Source organism: Gobio gobio (assembly GCF_949357685.1).
Source record: "Gobio gobio genome assembly, chromosome: 25".
Lineage (NCBI taxonomy): Eukaryota > Metazoa > Chordata > Actinopteri > Cypriniformes > Gobionidae > Gobio > Gobio gobio.
This window is the reverse complement of record NC_137121.1, coordinates 19844035-19864327: the sequence shown is the minus strand read 5'-3', so window position 1 is coordinate 19864327 and position 20293 is coordinate 19844035. Positions and strand designations below refer to the sequence as shown.

Below are 20293 nucleotides of genomic sequence, written 5' to 3'. Positions count from 1 at the left end.
CATGTCGAGCAGACGTTGTGCTCTACAATGTATTTCATATTGTGTGTAAGTATCTGGATAACTTACTGAATCTTACTGAAATACTACTGTAAATCAGCTTTGGGCCACTATTACCTAAAACTGTCTATTAATGCAGATTGTCTGTCGTTCTTACTACTTTGAGTAAAAGGATGGAGCAAGATTTGTTTTACAAACTTTAAATGTTGCATCAGTCATTCATGTTAGTGCTCGGCTATGTGCGCCGCAATAAATTAGAAACACACACACACACAGGTTTGTTGATGGACGTACACTTGTTAATGCTGATGGTGAGGAATTACAGTTGAAACATCTCATAGTAGGCTACCTCAAACGGAGTAGCGTCACTGAGAAACATCCTGCTCAAGGTTCAGGTTGAATAACCAGTTCTTCCAATGTTTCATCATCGATTCGGACTCGCGCTGCTATTGATGTAAAATCGACGCCCTTGTTACTGTCTTTACAGTGTGTACATTAATCGCTGAGCTTTAGGAAGCCTCCAGGCAGAGCTGGAGTTCAGTTATGGATGGCCGTTTGTTTCCGACCAATCACAACAGACTGGGCCATCTGACCAATCAGAGCAGATTGGTCACGGAAAGGAGGGATTTAGAGAGACTGATTCAATCATCCGTCGAGTCGTTTGAGAATGATTGAACATTGTGGTGATGTACAATGTATATTATGAGAAAATCAAACTGTTTTTGACCTTTATGCACATAAACCTGTTGTTGGAGACCTCCAAAACGAAATTGGTCAACTTTAAAATAGCATAATAGGGGCACTTTAATATTTCCCCGTAGTCATGAAAATGGTGTATGTCAGAACTCTCACTCGTTTAACTGAAACTGATGCTACTTTCATATCACTCCGCGGCCTCTTATACAAAATATTGCGTATCATCCGTTATCAACTACAGTGACCTAAGAAGATTAACTGTCAATAATAATGTCATATTGTTGCATTGTTCGTCTAGTTGCTATAGGCTGATTGTGCAGCAGAAGATAATATACAGGTATGGTTGAAAAATATTTCAAATCAAATCAATAGTTCACATATTTATTAAGTCCATGCATTGCTGAACATATTACCCTGCCTGAATCCCGAGCTTTAGTTTAGCAACTGTCTGATAAGACGTTATTATTTTATAATATAGGCCTATATACTATTTCCTGTAACGTTACCCCAGCATTGGGAACAAAAGCAGCAGTCAAAACTGGTGTTGATCTTTACATCTTGTCCTCCCACTCCAATAAGTCCTCTGCCGCCTGGAGCAACTGCGGCTTTTTAGCTCCACCCCCTCGTTACCCCCTCCTTATCTCCCAGGGCCCGGGGCTTTGACATCCTGTTCTCTCACAATCTACAGACTCAAAGGGCACATCAAATCAGCTACCATTTGTCACGTGGAAGACAGAACAAAGAAAATCTTCATTTTTCTTTCTTCAGCACCAAAATCATATTTAAAAAGGAGGGTGGGGGTGCTGAAAAGAGAAAAATTAGTCTCTCCGTATGATTGGGTTTTGGAATGGAAGGTCCTGGAGGCAACAGAATAAGCTCTGAACTAAGTTTTAGAAATTAAGTTATTACAAAAAGACTCTGGAAAATCTAATTACCAAAAGATGTGTCGACAAAATGCAACAGCATCAAAAAATGTTGTAAGTTGTTTTCAGGTGAGAAGGTGAGATGTTGAAATGGTGTTGCAATGCATGACCGGCAGATGGCGCTGTGGTTCAACGAGGGACACGGTTATCCTCTGAAAACGATTTGCAAAAGAAAATATGTAGATTTATTTACGCATTTATGAATGTTGCACAGGTATTACAGTTGTCTCTCTTGGCAAAAAGTGGCTCATGTCTCCAAGTGTGTAATAATTCATCACGTTAGAAATACGTAGGCTAGCCTACATAAAAAATAAGCTACATAATTTAAACTTGAACACTATTAGTGGTTATAAATTAGCAATGTTAATATTAATGTTAATAAAGTCTTACGGATCACCGAGACTGCGAATTTAGAAAGTTTTAGCTTTAGCTTTAGCTGCTGATAACCAGGCCGTTTTTTGTTTTTCTTTCTCCGGGCTGTTTTATTTGACTCAAGCTCAACTGTAAGACCAGGGATAGTAAACGCTACTCAGATATATAGTTTGTTGGCGTGATGCACATCATTGGGATAACCATTACTCCCCTCATCTCTCTGTAAATTAAGGAAATGAAGTGCAGGCGCTCGAGGCAACATTCTAAGCTATTTAAATCTTTAAATTTACATCTTCCTCCAGCGTCAAGTAATTGAACTAACTCCGGGCTTGTTCCTTTAATTGAACAAAAATATCTTGTCTTCCTGCTGCTCGTCTGATGTGGGAAACTAATTTCAGCCAAAGGCGAGAAAAAATTCGGCTGTTAAGTCCAAATAGTTTGCAACATATTCCTGTATACAAACAGATTTGCTTTGCTGTGTTTTCACTCGAGAATGTGGGCTATTATGTTGAAGGTGATAACATTAGCTCTGTGCCAAAAGATTATTGAATGTAATTGGAGAATATATTTTTTATTTTAAAAATTCAAATTTGTGGTAAGAAGCTAGGGCTCTGTCACATTTCCCTTTCGCAAAACTAAAAAAAAAAAACTGAACTGAAACAAATTATGGCTATTTTATTTTTAAATTATTTATGGAAATCTTAATTCATAATTTGTTCTCGTTTGCCTCCGTTAGTAGGTTTGAATTCCCAGCACAAACGTTTTAAAAGCGTTTTTAGATAACAGGTTTCAAACATTTTATTTTTCGTTTTATTTTCTCCCAAAATATTTCGTTTATATGTACAAAAGCTATTTTATTTTCAGACTTAAAGCTTTCTTAAAGTTTGGCATGTTTTGTCGTTACAAAAATGACGTTTTACTGACGCTTGGAGACATAACCGTTTCTAAAACGTTTTGTTTTAGTTTATTAATTTAGTAGTATTATTATTTTAGCCTATTTTAGTCGGCGTTTTCTAAGCGTTATCTTGCTACACAACAAAAATGTTGTGGGAAATTGTGTAAAAAAAAAAAAAACATTTATTGGCGTTCAGTTTGGTCACTGGTTGGCGCCAGATGTCAAGGCACAAACATTTTCAAGAGAAGTAGAACACGATTACAAAGGGCTAAACCTGTCAAATATCCTTTTTGTAAAAATCTTTTTCTTTTCAGCACAATGAGCATGTCTTCCACCTGAAAGCTGTGTGCCATCAAGGCAGACATCTCTATCTAGCCGCGCGCAAAAATTGAAATGGCGCGTTTGGCTCGAGGCGGTTGTGTGGGCGCCTTTTGCAGAGGCACAATGCATATCGATATACGTCATTTAGTTTTCATGGCCAGCAGAACATTATTAGACCGCTGAGAGGAACATTTTAAAACCAAATTAACAAGATAAATTCTTATAAGCCCGCATGAATAGAGTAGAAACATAAAAAAATCGGGAGATTACAAAAAAAATGTAATACAGTGTATGTAAAGCGATTAAAACAAAAGATTGTTTCTCTCATGCTCGCTGAAGCCAAACACATGCACACAGGTAACCTAGTAAACCGTTATCCTCGCGCATGCACACATCTTTGTTCAGACGCGATGAATAAATGACGATAAATGCGATTAAAACACACATATATACGCAGACTTCCAAATGTGAATAGCGAGATCAAATGTTGTTCTTGTAACTCGCCCCAGCTCAGGCAGGGTTGAGCTAATTGTAGCCTAATCCTGCCCCGGGGCGTTTGGAGAGCCTTGAGCAAGAATTCTTGTTCAGCTGTCCTCTGTTATTCGGGCTGGAACGCTGTGCCTTCAACGCACTCTCACGCTTCAACAAAAAAGGAGCAAGAAAGAAAAAAAGCGAGGCTAAGACACGCCACGATCGATCTCATGTTTTAAAGAGGGCTGAAGATACATTTACAGCTATGTCTTCCAAGGTAAGGACGCAGCCTTGACTGACTCCCCTGTGTAGCTTTTGTGGAAAGTGTCTATGGTCTGTGTTTTAAACGAGTTTTTAAAGCCACAGCGACCTATATAGCGCCGCGTTAGATTTCGCTGGATTCAGAACGGAATTGTCGCCGAGGAGCTCGTGGAGTGACCGCCGAACAAAACAAAATTATTGCGAAAAGTTCTTTCTAGAGGACAAGCAACCTTCATCAGAGACAGTCGATCCTCCTCAGATTGCGTCGGACATCCTAAAATGTTTGAAACGGTACGGTGGATTCTGTCAAATTCTCGTATGTTTCTCAAGTGCTTCTTTGCATTCGTTTTCAATGTGTCGTGCTTTTGCGGTTTTAGATCAGGGAGGGCTGATTTGAGTGTACACCGAGAGGTCAGAGCACTACTGTATGCCCACTGCGTACAGGAAGTGCGGTACAGAGAGTTGTAGGGCTATTTTACGCACTCCAGGGACCTGGCGCAGTTTTAACATAACAAACTATTATTTCTGACTTTGATGACATCTCTTATCATCGTTTGCTTCCGACCTAGTCGCATAGTATGTACACTGAGCACACAATTTAATGATAACTTGTAGTTTAGTAAGCGAGTGAGATGTTGATTCAAACCGCTGTTCATTCAGTGTAGAATTCGTCAGACTGATGAGTCTTTTTGAGCGATTCATTAAAAGAACCGGCTCATACGAGTCGTTTGTTATTTGGACTACACTGGCTCGGTTTGTTGAAATATATGAAATATATTCTTTCTGGTCATTATGTCAAGGCACTCTGTGTTTTAATTCACTTCAGAAGAATGTACTATAGCCTTATAATATCTCTGTAGATTCACTAGATTCAATGGCTGTTTTTTTTTTTGATATTGTGAAAAGTGGGGCAGTTCTCCTGACAATGCTACCCAGGCCACAAGTCCACATATATTTGTCTTTACATATTGTTTAAACTTGTAGGAACAAACTCCTCATATTAAGTGGTTTGTCTTTTAAGAAAAGAAAAGAAAAAAACGGTTTTAATGTTTCATTTTTGACATTTCATAGTTAAATCGAATGGCTAGACATAGGATACATTGTCCTATAAAGAAGTATATGTCCCTGAGCACACATTGCTCCAGGCATTATGCCTCCGGAAATGGGACTTTAACCATCTGTTTTGTTACACCAAACAAAGGTCGATTCATGCCACAATAGCAGTCATGCATCATGGTTTTAAAGAGCTGTAATCTTTAATGAGTCCTTTAGCACCAACTGAATCTTTATTATGACGCAGCATCAATTCGATTTTTATGTTTGACCTTGTGGAAGTTTGAGTCTTATTTAGCCTCATTTCGTTTCAAAATGTTGAATTTTTTTGCTCTGAGAAACTTTTAAAGAACTGAAAAGCTGTTGGTGATGAGGTGTTTTGAGTCTCACACATTCGCCCAATATCTTTAATTAGGAGTTTACACTCTTTCCCTCTCTTTCCCTGGAGGTAGACACCTACAGTACTAGGATCCATCCCTCTCTCTCGCTCTTGCTCTCTCTCTCTCTCTCTCTCTCTCTCTCTCTCCTTCTCTCCCTCTCTCCCTTTCGTGCTCGCTAATAAGCATCACTCCATTTCTCCCCTCCGGTTCTATGAAAAAAGGAGGGAAAAAAAACGGCAGGCAAATTTTCTTAATTAGACTTGTGGTGCTAATTCTTAAGGTAAAAACGCAATTTAAGGGAAGATGTTAAGGTGATCTCCCGCATACTTGCAGGCCAGAATCGCACCTTAGATCTTGGAGATTGAAGGGGAGAGGGGAACCAGGAGCTGTTTATTTGATACTGTGATGTATGTACAGGAGGGAAGGAGCATGTCTCGGCTGTCTTTGACCCGGTCCCCAGTGTCTCCTCTGGCCACTCAGGGAATCCCACTGCCGGCTCAGCTGACTAAAGCAAACGCTCCAGTCCACATTGACGTAGGCGGGCACATGTACACCAGCAGTCTGGCCACCCTCACCAAATACCCAGACTCCAGGTAAGACAACCTGTCGTGATTTTACGCTGAGTTTTTTGGGGGTTTATTGGGACGGGTGAGGGGTTGACGTAAAACTATGTCATGTTTACAGAGCATTTATGTTGTAACTCTGTGGTCCAACTTCATTTTTGCGTTTGTATAAGTGAAAAATGATGTGTTACACTTAATTTAGCAATGTATTTATGTATAAATAGAGCGATAAATCAAATATTTATTTAGTTGATGTACTTTTAAGTGACTTAAAGCTAATTTGTGTATCAAGATTAGTCCAAAATATATGATTTTTACCACTACCACTTGTAGAGTCATGCAATTCCTACCTGCTGCATCCGTCCCAATTGTAATCTACAGAGGTTTGTGGATAAAGGGAGGTAAAGGGACGCCACCTGTTAGAGATGTGTGTGTGCAAGATGGGAAGAGAGTGTGAGAGCTTTGCCACATCTGTTCAGGTTAACAGAGAGCGTGGCTTGCTCTGATTTATTAATGGATATGGAGCGAGAGAGCAACGAGAAGGAGGGAGGAGAGGAAAATGGGGGGAGGGTGAAAAGCAGGCAGCATTTTAATTGCTTTTTGGAGAAAAAAAAAAAAAAGAGGCTGAGATGAAAAACTAAGATTGCCTAAAGCTATATGGTGAAATTCTAACTGGGGGAACGGCAAGACCATATGAGAAAAGGACCACCCGAGGCACAAAAGGGGGAATTGGTTTTCTTATTAAGTGTTTTGCATCGGTTTCTAGAATGAGAGAGAGAAAGAAAGAACGGAAGAATGAAATAGGATGAGAGAATGAAATAAGAACATTTTGCAAAGATAAAGTCGATTTATCCAAAGAACAGAAATAGCGTGCAACGTAATTCCAAATGCTTGACCCCATTCCGGCAATTAAATCAGGTTCAAATAATAATCAACTTATATGTTTGGCCTTAAACTTATTTCAGATGTAAAATGTGAAGAGAAAGGAGGGAATTTCATTCTTTATGTAGTGTAGTACTTGCATCAAACTTCTTTAAGTTAAAGTATCATTGATTTACATTTTCTCCCCCCCCCCAGAATCAGTCGCCTGTTCAACGGCACAGAACCGATTGTTTTGGACAGTCTGAAGCAGCATTATTTTATCGACAGAGACGGAGAGATATTCCGCTACATCCTGAGCTACCTGAGAACCAGCAAACTGCTTCTTCCTGATGACTTCAAGGTAACGACCACACACAGAATGGCTACACTTTATTTTAAGGGGGCTTAGTTACATTGTACTTACTCAAATAAAAGTACTGAGTAATATCAAAAATTAAAAATGTACTTACTATAGAGTTACGGTTGGGGCTCGGGTTTGGTTTAGGGTTAGTTACTTGTAATTATGCATAATTTACTGTTATTACTAAGTACAACTATGTCACCTTAAAATAAAGTGTTACCTTTCATTTAGTTCCTCTTTTAGCATCACGTCAAAAGCCTTGAGGTGAAAACCAAGTGCCAGACAGAACCACAGAGAAATTATGGTTTTAATACAGCATTTTTATTAGGCCACACCATGTGCTTGGAATAATTCAACCTTATCTTAAGCTTCTTGTCTTTAATATTCCGGAATGCTTGATGAATACTTCAGTACAATCATTTTCCAAGATTCATCACATTACCACCATTTTGAACAGATTTGTGCATCCTTTTTTGGCACAATCTTAAAAAATAAAGAACCTTTGACATCCTTGAAAACTTTTCATTGCACAAAAGTTTATTTTTTTCCACTGTTCACTGAAAGGTTCTTTAGGAAACCATAAATGGTTCTCCTATGGAATCGCTACGAAAACCCCCTTTTGTAACATTTATTTTTAAGAGTTTAATCATCCGATGTTTCTCCAATCTTCACCAAAATTGCCTCAGATCAGCTTGAGATAAGGCTTCACAAATTTGAGCAACTGGATTTTTGTTGTATGACATTGTTCCTCAGAAACACCTTGACATTTTTGCTGGCAAAGATGGCAGACAGAAAGTGAAACATTATTTTGGCAATTAATTTGCATATTGAGACAAACTTTTCTATACTGGCTTGAGAATACCAAGTACATTTATAGGCATTAAATAAAATAAAATAAAATAAAATAAAATTAAATTAAATTAAATTAAATTAAATTAAATTAAATTAAATTAAATTAAATTAAATTAAATTAAATTAAATTAAATTAAATTAAATTAAATAATAAAGTGAAATAAAATAAAATAGCCCTAAAGTCTAAGATAATATTTAAATAAAAAAAATCAAAATAGTGTGAGATACAATTTCTGACTTCAAATACACACAGCTGTGAGTCTTTTCAGTCTTCAATGTAAAGTATTATTCCTGCCTCAGTCAAAAATCAGATGGGTAAAGGTATTTGTGTCAATGGGATTAATTAGGGTGAGACTAGTCATTTCCGCCTCAGGCTCCGTGGCTAGCTTTCCTCCACTGTGTGAGACCGTTTGATAACAGAACATAAAATATGTAACTGCACAGTGAGGCACATCATTACATCCCATTATACTTAACTTTTCACATTTCGCCCATCAAAACTCACCATGCCCTGGCCTGTGAGAGCGGGAAAACTCAATGACTACATGAACTAGTCGCTCTTCAGCCACTGTAGGGTCTGTCTGTAAGGCCTAGCTGAAGAAACAGCTGAAGAACTTTTTAAAATAGTGTATATCTTTTTCAGATGAAGCTGGTGAATTATGCAGGTTGTCAGATTAAGCAGCACCTCCTGTGAGAGGTGATGGGATACGTTTGGTGTGTCCGTTGCATTCGCGTATTCATAAGACTCGACTTATTGGCTTAATTGCCAACGTTTCCGCTCTTCTAGAAGAGTTTGCTCTTGAAAACCGTGTAGCGCATCCAGCTTCATTTGTCTATATGGATATGGCCTAAAGACTAAATTCACTCTACTGTGGGCCGTTGCTTTTACATTCTCTTTCCCAAAAGTGAGTCACAGAAGGAACCCTGTTAAAACATACCCAGCTTTCATTGCAGACCTGGGAAAGAAGCAGAGCTTGTTTTTCTTTGAATTAGCAAGAGCCCGAAGGCCTAAAGTCTCTGTATCCATGTTGTCAGCACCAGTATGGGCTAAAGAAAGGAACATAGGGAATAAAGAGGGAGAGAAAGAAGAGAGGGTGAGGGAGGGGTATGGGTAAGAAAACAACTCCTTTTCTTGTGGTAATTGTAAAAGAGCGTTGTGTCTGAGATGGTCGGTGCTATTGTTCTCCGTGGCGTAGCCTGCAGTGGAATGAGTAGTCTTACAGGGTGGGGATGAAGAGCCAGCAGGGTCGAGATCACAGCTATCTCTCACGGCCACTGAGGAAATAGGCCACCAGGCGCAGAACCAAAGAATGGTATCAGCGTTTCAAGCAGAAGTGCCTTTTAACCCTCATGTTTGGGGTCTGAGAGACCCCAAGGCCCTTTTTTTATATCTCAGAAAACATTAACATTGAATATCAGGTTAATGCTTCATGACTTTTCTTAATCTAATGAGAACTGACCAAATTTGAACTCGATAACATCCATCAAACATCCTGCATGATACATAGAGACCTCAGAGACCCCAGGTATATTTCACATCATTTGAAAAAAAAAACATTTTCTTTTCTGAAAAGTGTATGCTTTAATCATGCCTTTTAATATACTGTTATTAAAATATATTCTATTAGTACTGCTATTAAAAAGATTATATTGGGCTTTAAATAGGTCAGAGGAACATATTAAGAGTTTGAGATAATATATTTAATACAATTATTAATAGCTGTAGTATTGGTAAATATATCAAAATAGAGATAAGGCAGACTTGAAATTGCTGCATAAAATCAGTGTTTATCGGTAACACCTCTAACTTTGGGATATTATTCATTTTTCCTCAATATATGCCCATGCATACCACCATGTTTATATTGGAAATATTTTCATTTTTGTAGTGTTTGTAATGGCTGGACTGAGGCGCGATGCCATCTGGTTTAGTGGTGAATGAAAGGCGAGGGTAAATGTGCTCGAGGGTGAATGACCCCTCAGGCACAGGCAGCAATCTGTGCTGTCCGACCGGAGAATCTGTGAGTGAGGGGAGAGCTGGAGGGGCTTTACACCCCCCCACTCCCCACTCTCCCTGGTCCTGGCTAGAGATGGGTCAGATGGGCAAAACTGCTCCATGTGTTGGCCTGGGTTCATGCTAAGTGCTAAACGACATGTGCTTTGAAACAGACAGTACTCAATTATTATATGGGTTTGAATCTCTTCTCTTGTTTTCTTTGTTTTTTCTTCTGCGTATGTAAGTTTGTATTGTAAAAAACATTATATAATTTCAGTTAGTCCATAAAGTACTTATGTAAAATTTGATCGTGACGGAGTAACACTCGAAAATAACTAGAGTCCATTCATTTTTTGTTCACTTGGTGGTTTGTTTGCTTGTTCATTCATTTGGTTGATGGGTTACTTTTTATTCATTTGCTCACCAGTGGTTTGTTTGTGTGCTTGTTCATTCATTCACCCAATGGGTTGTTTTTCAGTCATTTGTCTGTGGATTTTTCATCTGTTGTTCTTTCATTCAGTCAGAGGTTGGTTGTTGGCTCATTCATTTGCTTAATGGATTGTTTTGTTGGTTGGTGCATTTTTTTGTCTGCTTGTTCATTCATTCAAAAGTTGGTCTTTTCTCTGCTGATTCAATCATTTGCTGGATGGGTTGTTCATTCATTCATTCATTCATTCTTCTATCTATCTTTCCGTGCATACATTCACTTCCATGTGTTGTCCCTGCAGGAGATCCAGCTGCTGTATGAGGAGGCTCGGTATTACCAGCTGACGCCCATGGTGAAAGAGCTGGAGCGCTGGAAACAGGACCGGGAGCAGCGGCGGTCGGCTCAGCCCTGCGAGTGCCTGGTGGTGCGGGTGACCCCTGACCTGGGCGAGAGGATTGCCATCAGTGGGGACAAGGCCCTCATAGAAGAGATTTTCCCAGAGACAGGGGACGTCATGTGCAATTCAGTCAACGCCGGCTGGAACCAGGATCCAACCCATGTTATTCGCTTTCCACTGAATGGCTACTGCAGGCTCAATTCTGTACAGGTACAGCAGTATTTTATGGTCACCACTTTCTAGTACACTACCGTCCAGAAGTTTGGATTAAGATTTTTTTATGTTTTTGAAAAAGTCTTACATTTCTGTTTGAATATATGTGACCCGTGCTGGCAAAATGAGTCGGAATGCGCTCAGGATAATTTAGAGCTACAGGCAAAACAACTGAAAAATGTAGGTCATTAAAGGTCATTAAGCCCTCCTCGAACAATCCCAATGCTCCAAATAGCAATTAAACAATACTAAAAGTATCTTTATTTGGGTTTTTTTGGGAGAGGAGTACCTTTCCTTTGTCCATGGTAACAATCTTACTCGCGCTGACTGACAGATCCAAAGCGCGAGCACAAAGACGCCTCAGACAGCACGCGATCCCAAAAAAAAGCCTACACAGAATTACTGTATTTCAAAATATCTTGCCGAATATTCTCACAAACATTATGTGTTACTTCTTGAACGCTTGGGAAAAACATTTGATGTGTTACAGAAGGTCTTAATATATAGGCTGTCTGTTTCATTAATGTTAATCAAACCATTGGGGTATCATGGAGAAAAAAAAGTCAAATATATATTTTTCCTATAGATATTTGAAGTTGACTTGGTGTGTGCCAAATTTGGTGTTATTGGGACTCGTTTTGCCAGCACGGGTCACATATTTTTAAATGTAATTTATTCCTGTGATGGCAAAGCAGCATAGAAATCATTCTAATATGCTGATTCGGTGCTCAAGAAACATTTCTTATTATCATCAATGTTGAAAACAGTGCTGCTTAATATTTTAGTCCAGACAAAATGAGCCACGGTGCTCAAGTTGGAAATGGTGGTTCGAACCTGGACTGCAACACATCTTCCAGACTCTTTATACTGCCTGTCAATTAAAAATGCTCAAAAAATAAAATCGATAATTACATTGAAATGAAATAATACAGCTGTTATGAAGCATTTGCTGATCTTTAAAGTTTTGACTTGGACTTTTGGAAAAGCTTCGGTGGATTGCTGGGATATTGAGCGCGCTGTGCTGCTGTGTCTTGGAGGCAGTTTGACTGCCGCCTGCCAACAAGAAGAGATGTGAGAGAGTGCGAGATGCAGTAGGCAGGTGTGGATGAAGGTGTGGCTCCACAGCTGCAAAGGTGCAGTTATGCCCCACGATTTGGCTGTTTAAAAGGTGCTAAAACAGACACACATCCTAGCGTTCGCACAGGCATACAATGTCCGGTACCTTGAATCCTGGAGGCGATGCTAATGTGGGGAATATGTAGTCATGAAACCGAGAGGAGAAGAGAGGGAAATGATATGCATAATTTATTTTTAACTCGTCCTTAAGACAAATCTCTCCGTTTGAAAAAGTGCTCCAACATTTCTGTGCCTGAAGCGTTTTAAACACACATGCTACATTTTTAATACTGTACTTTGGTTTCTTTGAACAACCTAAACTGGTTTACGCTACTTTTTTACACACGCCTAATTGACTTACTGTATAACTAATTAGTGTGTCTGATAACACACAAAAAATACTGCACTTAACCGACTGAATCGTGCGGGTGGATTTTTTTTAACCCCCGTCTTCGTCACACATCTCGGGTGTTCACAAAAACCCACCTATGAAATATGAGAAGACTGATCAGAGAGGAATGACAGAGGACGAGAGATATGGAAAAAGACAGTGAGAGAGAGAGAGTTTGTTGCCAAGAAATTGTAGACGTTTACTGTAAGAAAGTTAGCAAGTGATGCAACCATCAGCGCAGTGAGTGTAATGTCAAAATCATAAGCCTTCAGATATCAATGCGTGAATATTTGAGAGGCTTGTGACACTCTATATGCCTAATGTTCATTCCGTCTCTAGGAAGAGCTCTAGATATGGATGTTTTTTATTAAAGAAATGGATTCAATTCAAATTAAAGGTATAGTTCACCTAGAATTCAAAAGATGTTTTTGTCCGTATAATGAAAGTCAATGGGGTCAAAAATATCGTCAAAATATATTTTCTTCACGAGGCTGAGTAAAAGATTTTTTAGGTGAACAATCCCTTTAATCTTCAACAAGCGGCCAAAAGATTTTCCAAATCCACTGGAAAAGTTTGAAAATCAAACTTCAAAGTCTAACGATTTGTGTATTAAAAGTCGCTTCTGTAACACTGATGCAACCGAAACCTAACATGGATCTTAATGGCGGTATATGTTCTTGAAAAGATGCTTCAAAACGCAATCTTTCTTTGTGCACGGCAGGCCCTTGAATCATCTGCCGATGTCTTTCATACCTCATCTGTGCGTAAGTCGTAAGAAGTGTTCATTTCCTCTACAAGTTTCTCCGCAGCCTCAACTTCCAAAGTGAGGATAAAGATGGACATTTTTTCTCAGGCCCTGTGCAGTTCAACTGATTCCTTCGACTTCATCTTCTTCTCTTTTTTTTTTTTTTGCGGAGGGACTTTTATCTGGCTCTGTAGCCCCGAGCCAGAACTTTCATTTTCATGTGAAGCACACTTGAAAGAAGTGCAGGAGTAAGTGAATACTCAAGGCTGCATGTATTGAATTTCAAAAAAATCTACAAGCACTCCAACAGATAAAACATTTCGTTGGCTTTTTTGCGGTGGCGGGAATGACAGTGACAGCGGCCGCCCAGAGACGTCTCTCGGTGAGGGATCTCTGACAGTAGCCGAGATTGTGTGTATTGGGTTTGTAATGAAAGAGCCGGGCGGCTTCAGTGTGGGCTGTCAGTGGGGGAGCCTATTCTCATTTGACTCCGCATCAAACCCCTGTAAACAGCCCAGGGGATGTCTGCTCGCTCCTTCTCATCCCGGGTGGATGGTCTGGAGTGAGAAACGTCTGAGGGTAATGCAAGCGTGAAGTTGTTGATAGCACTGTTACTGAGATTGCACATTTTAAATGCGTCTTGATGCAACTATGTGAAGTGCTGATAGAGTGGCATAAATAGGAGTTTACTTCGAAAAAAAAGTCATACCGAGTTTCTCATATTCTCACAACAGAGAACTTGAACTCAAAATACAGACAAATACCAGAGACTGTTGCAAATGGGTTCAGTCTGGTGCCATCTTGATGAAGTGCTGATAGTGTGGCTTAAAGAGCAGCTTATTTTATGGAAAACCTCATCTCAAAATGCAAAAAAAATGGTTTCTCTTAGGAGACTGTTCCAAAAAGGGTTGCCATCTTGATGCAATTATGTAAAGAGTACGATGATTTGCTTAATCCAAAAACTCATTGTGAGTTTTGTCCCTGGTTTCTGCTAGGTCCCGGGGAGACAGTTCCAGAAAGTTTTAACATGCCGTTTGTCTTGATGCGCTGATAGAGTTGCGTAAATCGAGTTTACTTTGAAAACTGTTGTATGAAAAGCAGCATCTCAGAATACAGACAATTGTCCCTGGTTTCTTCTAGGTCCTGTAGAGACTTTCGCAAAAGGTTTTAATCTGGTGCCGCCTTGATGCAGTTAAATGAAGTACTGATACGAGTAGCATAGATAGGAGTTTACTTCATTTTAGTTCTGTCAGTCAATCGATTAAAAAAATTAACTAATTAATCTCGATTAAACCTAATATTAATATATTTTTATTTGTAATAATTTCTCATTAGATCTCCAAATTAATGTAGAAACAGCATAAAGACAGTAGCCTATATTTTAAATATTTGTTTAATGGCATCTTTTTTTTTTAAAGAAGTCTTCACCGACAACCAATACCGCTACTGATGTCTCTATGAAATTGATTTTATTTTTCTCAATTTTAGCCATTAACTATAGGCATTTAGCATTACAGTGTAATCGAACGCTATCATTTTTAAACATTTATTAGGCTTTAAATAATATAACAACTTTTAATTTAAGGGAACTTAAAACAATCTTCACATAAACCCATTTTAATAAATGCCACATTTACCTGTGCCCTTCAATATATCACTGCTCAACTTTTCTATTGGCCCAGTCAGAAACCTTGTAAACAGTGCTTTAAAATTTTCAAATATGTCTAAAAGATAATAAACGGAAATTGAATAAAGTTATCAAACACTTCACAGTCTTCACTGCATAAATTATAAATTGAATATATATTAATCCTTATTAAAGTTATTCAGTAAAGAGCAGTGAGTGATTTTCTCTGCCTTTGTTCTTTGATTAACATTAATGACACTTTAAGACCTGATGCACACGACACAGATCTGAAACACGTCCTATTTCTCACAACTCTTTACGTACATTTAAGACTCCATTTAACTGTGCTTAAATAAATACATATTATAACACTAGCCAAAGGATGACGGAAAAAATTTTGTTAATTGCATTAAATATTTTTAACGGGTTAAACCGAAAAAAAATAATTGCGTGCGTTAACACGTTAATTTTGACAGCAGTACTTCATTTATATAAAACTTAAAAGTATGTTTCTCTTAGACGGTTCCAGAATGATGCTGTTGTTTAACTCTTTTCCTGCCAGAATTTTCCGCGTTTCCACTGTTATACGGTAGGGGGCGCTATGACACCTCTTCTGAATGAGTACAGAATCTCCTGATCTAAGGACATGCGAAGAAGAAGCAGAGACAAGCAATCTCATATGTAATCATATGCATATGTGAAATAACGCGATCACCAACGTTAATGTTACTGTAATGTTACCTAATGATATTGAATGAAATGTTGACCCAGGACGAGCTAAAGGACTGTGAAGCTTTAGGGGTGTTGATAAACTCGATTTACTCCATCTATCATCGTTCTACATGTGACCGTGATTCTCTCAGCTTTTTGCTAAAAATGTTGCTTTTTATGAAGCTTACCCACATTCAAGTGTTGATAAAAAAAGAATGTATTAAGCTAGAATAATGTTCCCTTAACGTTATACTCTAACCAGGGTTGATACACATTTTTACCACATTATCCTCTAACGTTCCCCTAACGTTATATTCCAATGTTCCCTTAACGTTATACTCTAACCAGGGTTCATACACATTTTAACCACATTATCCTCTAACGTTCCCCTAACGTTATATTCTAATGTTCCCTTAACTTTATACTCTAACCAGGGTTCATACACATTTTTACCACATTATCCTCTAACGTTCCCCTAACGTTATATTCTAATGTTCCCTTAACTTTATACTCTAACCAGGGTTCATACACATTTTTACCACATTATCCTCTAACGTTCCCCTAACGTTATATTCTAACACTCCCCTAACGTTATATTCTAATGTTCTCAACGTTATACTCTAACCAGGGTTGATACACATTTTTACCACATTATCCTCTAACGTTCCCCTAACGTTATATTCCAATGTTCCCTTAACGTTATACTCTAACCAGGGTTGATACACATTTTTACCACATTATCCTCTAACGTTCCCCTAACGTTATATTCTAATGTTCCCTTAACTTTATACTCTAACCAGGGTTCATACACATTTTTACCACATTATCCTCTAACGTTCCCCTAACGTTATATTCTAACACTCCCCTAACGTTATATTCTAATGTTCTCAACGTTATACTCTAACCAGGGTTCATACACATTTTTACCACATTATCCTCTAACGTTCCCCTAACGTTATACTCTAACCAGGGTTCATACACATTTTTACCACATTATCCTCTAACGTTCCCCTAACGTTATATTCCAATGTTCCCTTAACGTTATACTCTAACCAGGGTTGATACACATTTTTACCACATTATCCTCTAACGTTCCCCTAACGTTATATTCCAATGTTCCCTTAACGTTATACTCTAACCAGGGTTCATACACATTTTTACCACATTATCCTCTAACGTTCCCCTAACGTTATATTCTAATGTTCCCTTAACTTTATACTCTAACCAGGGTTCATACACATTTTTACCACATTATCCTCTAACGTTCCCCTAACGTTATATTCTAATGTTCCCTTAACTTTATACTCTAACCAGGGTTCATACACATTTTTACCACATTATCCTCTAACGTTCCCCTAACGTTATATTCTAACACTCCCCTAACGTTATATTCTAATGTTCTCAACGTTATACTCTAACCAGGGTTGATACACATTTTTACCACATTATCCTCTAACGTTCCCCTAACGTTATATTCTAATGTTCCCTTAACTTTATACTCTAACCAGGGTTCATACACATTTTTACCACATTATCCTCTAACGTTCCCCTAACGTTATACTCTAACCAGGGTTCATACACATTTTTACCACATTATCCTCTAACGTTCCCCTAACGTTATACTCTAACCAGGGTTCATACACATTTTTACCACATTATCCTCTAACGTTCCCCTAACGTTATATTCTAATGTTCCCTTAACTTTATACTCTAACCAGGGTTCATACACATTTTTACCACATTATCCTCTAACGTTCCCCTAACGTTATATTCTAACACTCCCCTAACGTTATATTCTAATGTTCTCAACGTTATACTCTAACCAGGGTTCATACACATTTTTACCACATTATCCTCTAACGTTCCCCTAACGTTATACTCTAACCAGGGTTCATACACATTTTTACCACATTATCCTCTAACGTTCCCCTAACGTTATATTCCAATGTTCCCTTAACGTTATACTCTAACCAGGGTTGATACACATTTTTACCACATTATCCTCTAACGTTCCCCTAACGTTATATTCCAATGTTCCCTTAACGTTATACTCTAACCAGGGTTCATACACATTTTAACCACATTATCCTCTAACGTTCCCCTAACGTTATATTCTAATGTTCCCTTAACGTTATACTCTAACCAGGGTTCATACACATTTTTACCACATTATCCTCTAACGTTCCCCTAACGTTATATTCTAATGTTCCCTTAACTTTATACTCTAACCAGGGTTCATACACATTTTTACCACATTATCCTCTAACGTTCCCCTAACGTTATATTCTAATGTTCCCTTAACTTTATACTCTAACCAGGGTTCATACACATTTTTACCACATTATCCTCTAACGTTCCCCTAACGTTATATTCTAACACTCCCCTAACGTTATATTCTAATGTTCTCAACGTTATACTCTAACCAGGGTTCATACACATTTTTTGTGAAAATTATCAAAAACTCTGGTGGTGACTGGCAACTTTTTTTTTTAAAAAGAGAAAGAGTTAAAGAATAGCACAAATTGTTAGTGAGTGTCTCAAATTGAACAAACTGAAGCGACAGTTCCAGAAAATGTTGGTGTTTGATGCAACTATAAGAAGTGCTGATAGACCAGCATAAATGGAGTTTACTTTCAAAACCGTGCTTCTCATATTGTATGAAAAACATCTTAACTGAGAATTCTGAGATATATCCCTCCTGGGGATTCAACTGTATGAAGTACTGAGTTTCTCATATTGTTCTGAAATATCAGTATATTTAAATATGTCCCTGGTTTCTCCTAGGTCCTGGAGAGACTGTTCCAGAAAGGCTTCAGCATGGTGGCGTCATGCGGCGGAGGCGTGGACTCCTCCCAGTTCAGCGAGTACATCCTGAGTCGGGAGGACAGACGGTGTCAGACCAGCCACACGCCCATCCGGATAAAACAGGAGCCTCTGGACTAGCCGGCTCTTGCACCAACCACGAACACCTCAGTCTGCTTTCGAAAAAAAACGAGAAAAAAAAAAAACCCCCAGCGGACAAATAGAAGACTTAATTTGCCAGAAGAGTTTTCTTCGACTCTTCGGACTCCAAGAGGACTGAAATCTTAGTAAATGTACGAGTAATTTCATCAACGACCCCCAAAAAGATTCTTTATAAAGCCAAGCGAGCCACGGGATGGCTTTGCAGCTACTGACCTCGAGTTGAACTTTTTAACTCTTTATTCGGCTCGAGTCATGAAAAATGCACTCGTTGATCTACATTTCCACAGTACAAGAACCGTGACATAACGTTGCCATTTTATGTGTGTAAAAGAGCAAGAAGAACTCTACAAGGAAGTTGCGTTTGTGGCCAACGCACCTTCTGGCTAGAACGTTTTCAAATGATGCACCAGTCAGATCTCCAAGCTCCCGGGTGAAATTAACCACCAAATAGTCTGTCCTCTGATCCATTTTTAATCTTGATATCTAATGTTCTCATTTTCCAGTCTCATCTATGTAAATCAGTTCTTTTATGACCTACAGGTTTATTGCTGTTGTCTCGCTACATGAAGGATATGAGAGCAGTTCTCAGAAGTCATTTGGTTGTAAGTGCGGTCTGGAGTTGGCCGCCTAGACGCTTTGACTCGAGGCTAAAGCGGACGGTCTGGTAATGCATTCAGCACTGGGCAGAGGCTTTTTGTTCGAGCATGTCTAAAGGGAAACCTGGACTCATATGGGAGAGCTTGTCTGATGGCATCGCTACATCTTTCGGGTGCCCGTTTTCTTCAAATCTAGCAGCTTTAAGTAAACGGTTAAAAAGCCAAGAGCTTTTTGTAGAGACGATGCCCTATTTGTCCAAAACAACATCTTATTTGATGAAGGCCCCTTTTGAAAAATTAGTCGGATTGTTAATGAATGCAGCACTTTCAGGGGGCGCTGTTCGGACCGTCAGAGAAGAGGGGGATTGCTGGAGACGGAGGGGCTACGGGCCAGACTTCTCTCCAGGAGTTAAGGTCACTTTCCCACAATCCCTTCTGCTCACTCTCCCTTAGCAAAACAGTGCAATCAGAGCCACTTGGGGAGAGACTGAGGGAGAATAAACTTGAAAGGTTAACTTGGTGGCTGGTAAACAGACTGAATTGCATAATGTGTTGTAAAAAGGCACATTTAATAAGACGGCTATGTAAAGCTCTCTGCCTCACCATTTCAAAAGGAAGGGTCAGTGAAATGTCACGGATATGTTTTGCTATGTGTTGTCTTAACTGGCCATTGTTTCTTTTATGCCGTGCACATTTCTTGGATTTGTCGCACATTGTACATAAAGGCTGACGGACGCTTCGCGGGTCCCCCTGAATGCAACTTACCATCCGCGCAACCGCCGCTTTTGGTTTTTGATTTCAAGAAAATGAAAAAGACTGTCTTGCCTCCAGTGCAACGAGGGTCAGAGAAGCCGTGTCGGACATTACAAAAATCTTAATTTAAATACTGCTCTAATGGATGTTGTGTCGAGATGTATATTGCAGTATGGTCCAAATGTATATTATTTAAATACAAATTTTTTTGTAATGGATTATTATTGATATGAATCATAGTAGTATGTCAGGCATGTGTTTATTTGAATCGTCATATTCTTTTTGTAATTGGTGTTGATAAATGAACTTTTAATAAATTGTTGGGAGTTCTTTCCCTATTTTAAACCACTG

At 38.8% G+C, this 20293-nt stretch overlaps 1 protein-coding gene across 2 annotated transcripts; it reads left to right on the top strand.

Annotated features, from left to right (window-relative positions):
• Positions 1-3231: 3231 nt before the first annotated feature.
• kctd15a (potassium channel tetramerization domain containing 15a) lies at positions 3232-20293 on the top strand. 2 transcript variants are annotated; one of them, XM_079810265.1, is made up of 5 exons: positions 3232-3952; positions 5787-5962; positions 7010-7154; positions 10731-11036; positions 18414-20293. In XM_079810265.1, the coding sequence occupies exons 1-5, from the start codon at positions 3941-3943 to the stop codon at positions 18570-18572; spliced, it is 798 nt and encodes a 265-aa protein (XP_079666391.1). In that variant the 5' UTR covers positions 3232-3940; the 3' UTR covers positions 18573-20293. The 2 variants fall into 2 exon arrangements, with proteins under 2 accessions (XP_079666391.1, XP_079666392.1); XM_079810266.1 differs by having other exon boundaries at positions 3931-4227; positions 18414-20291.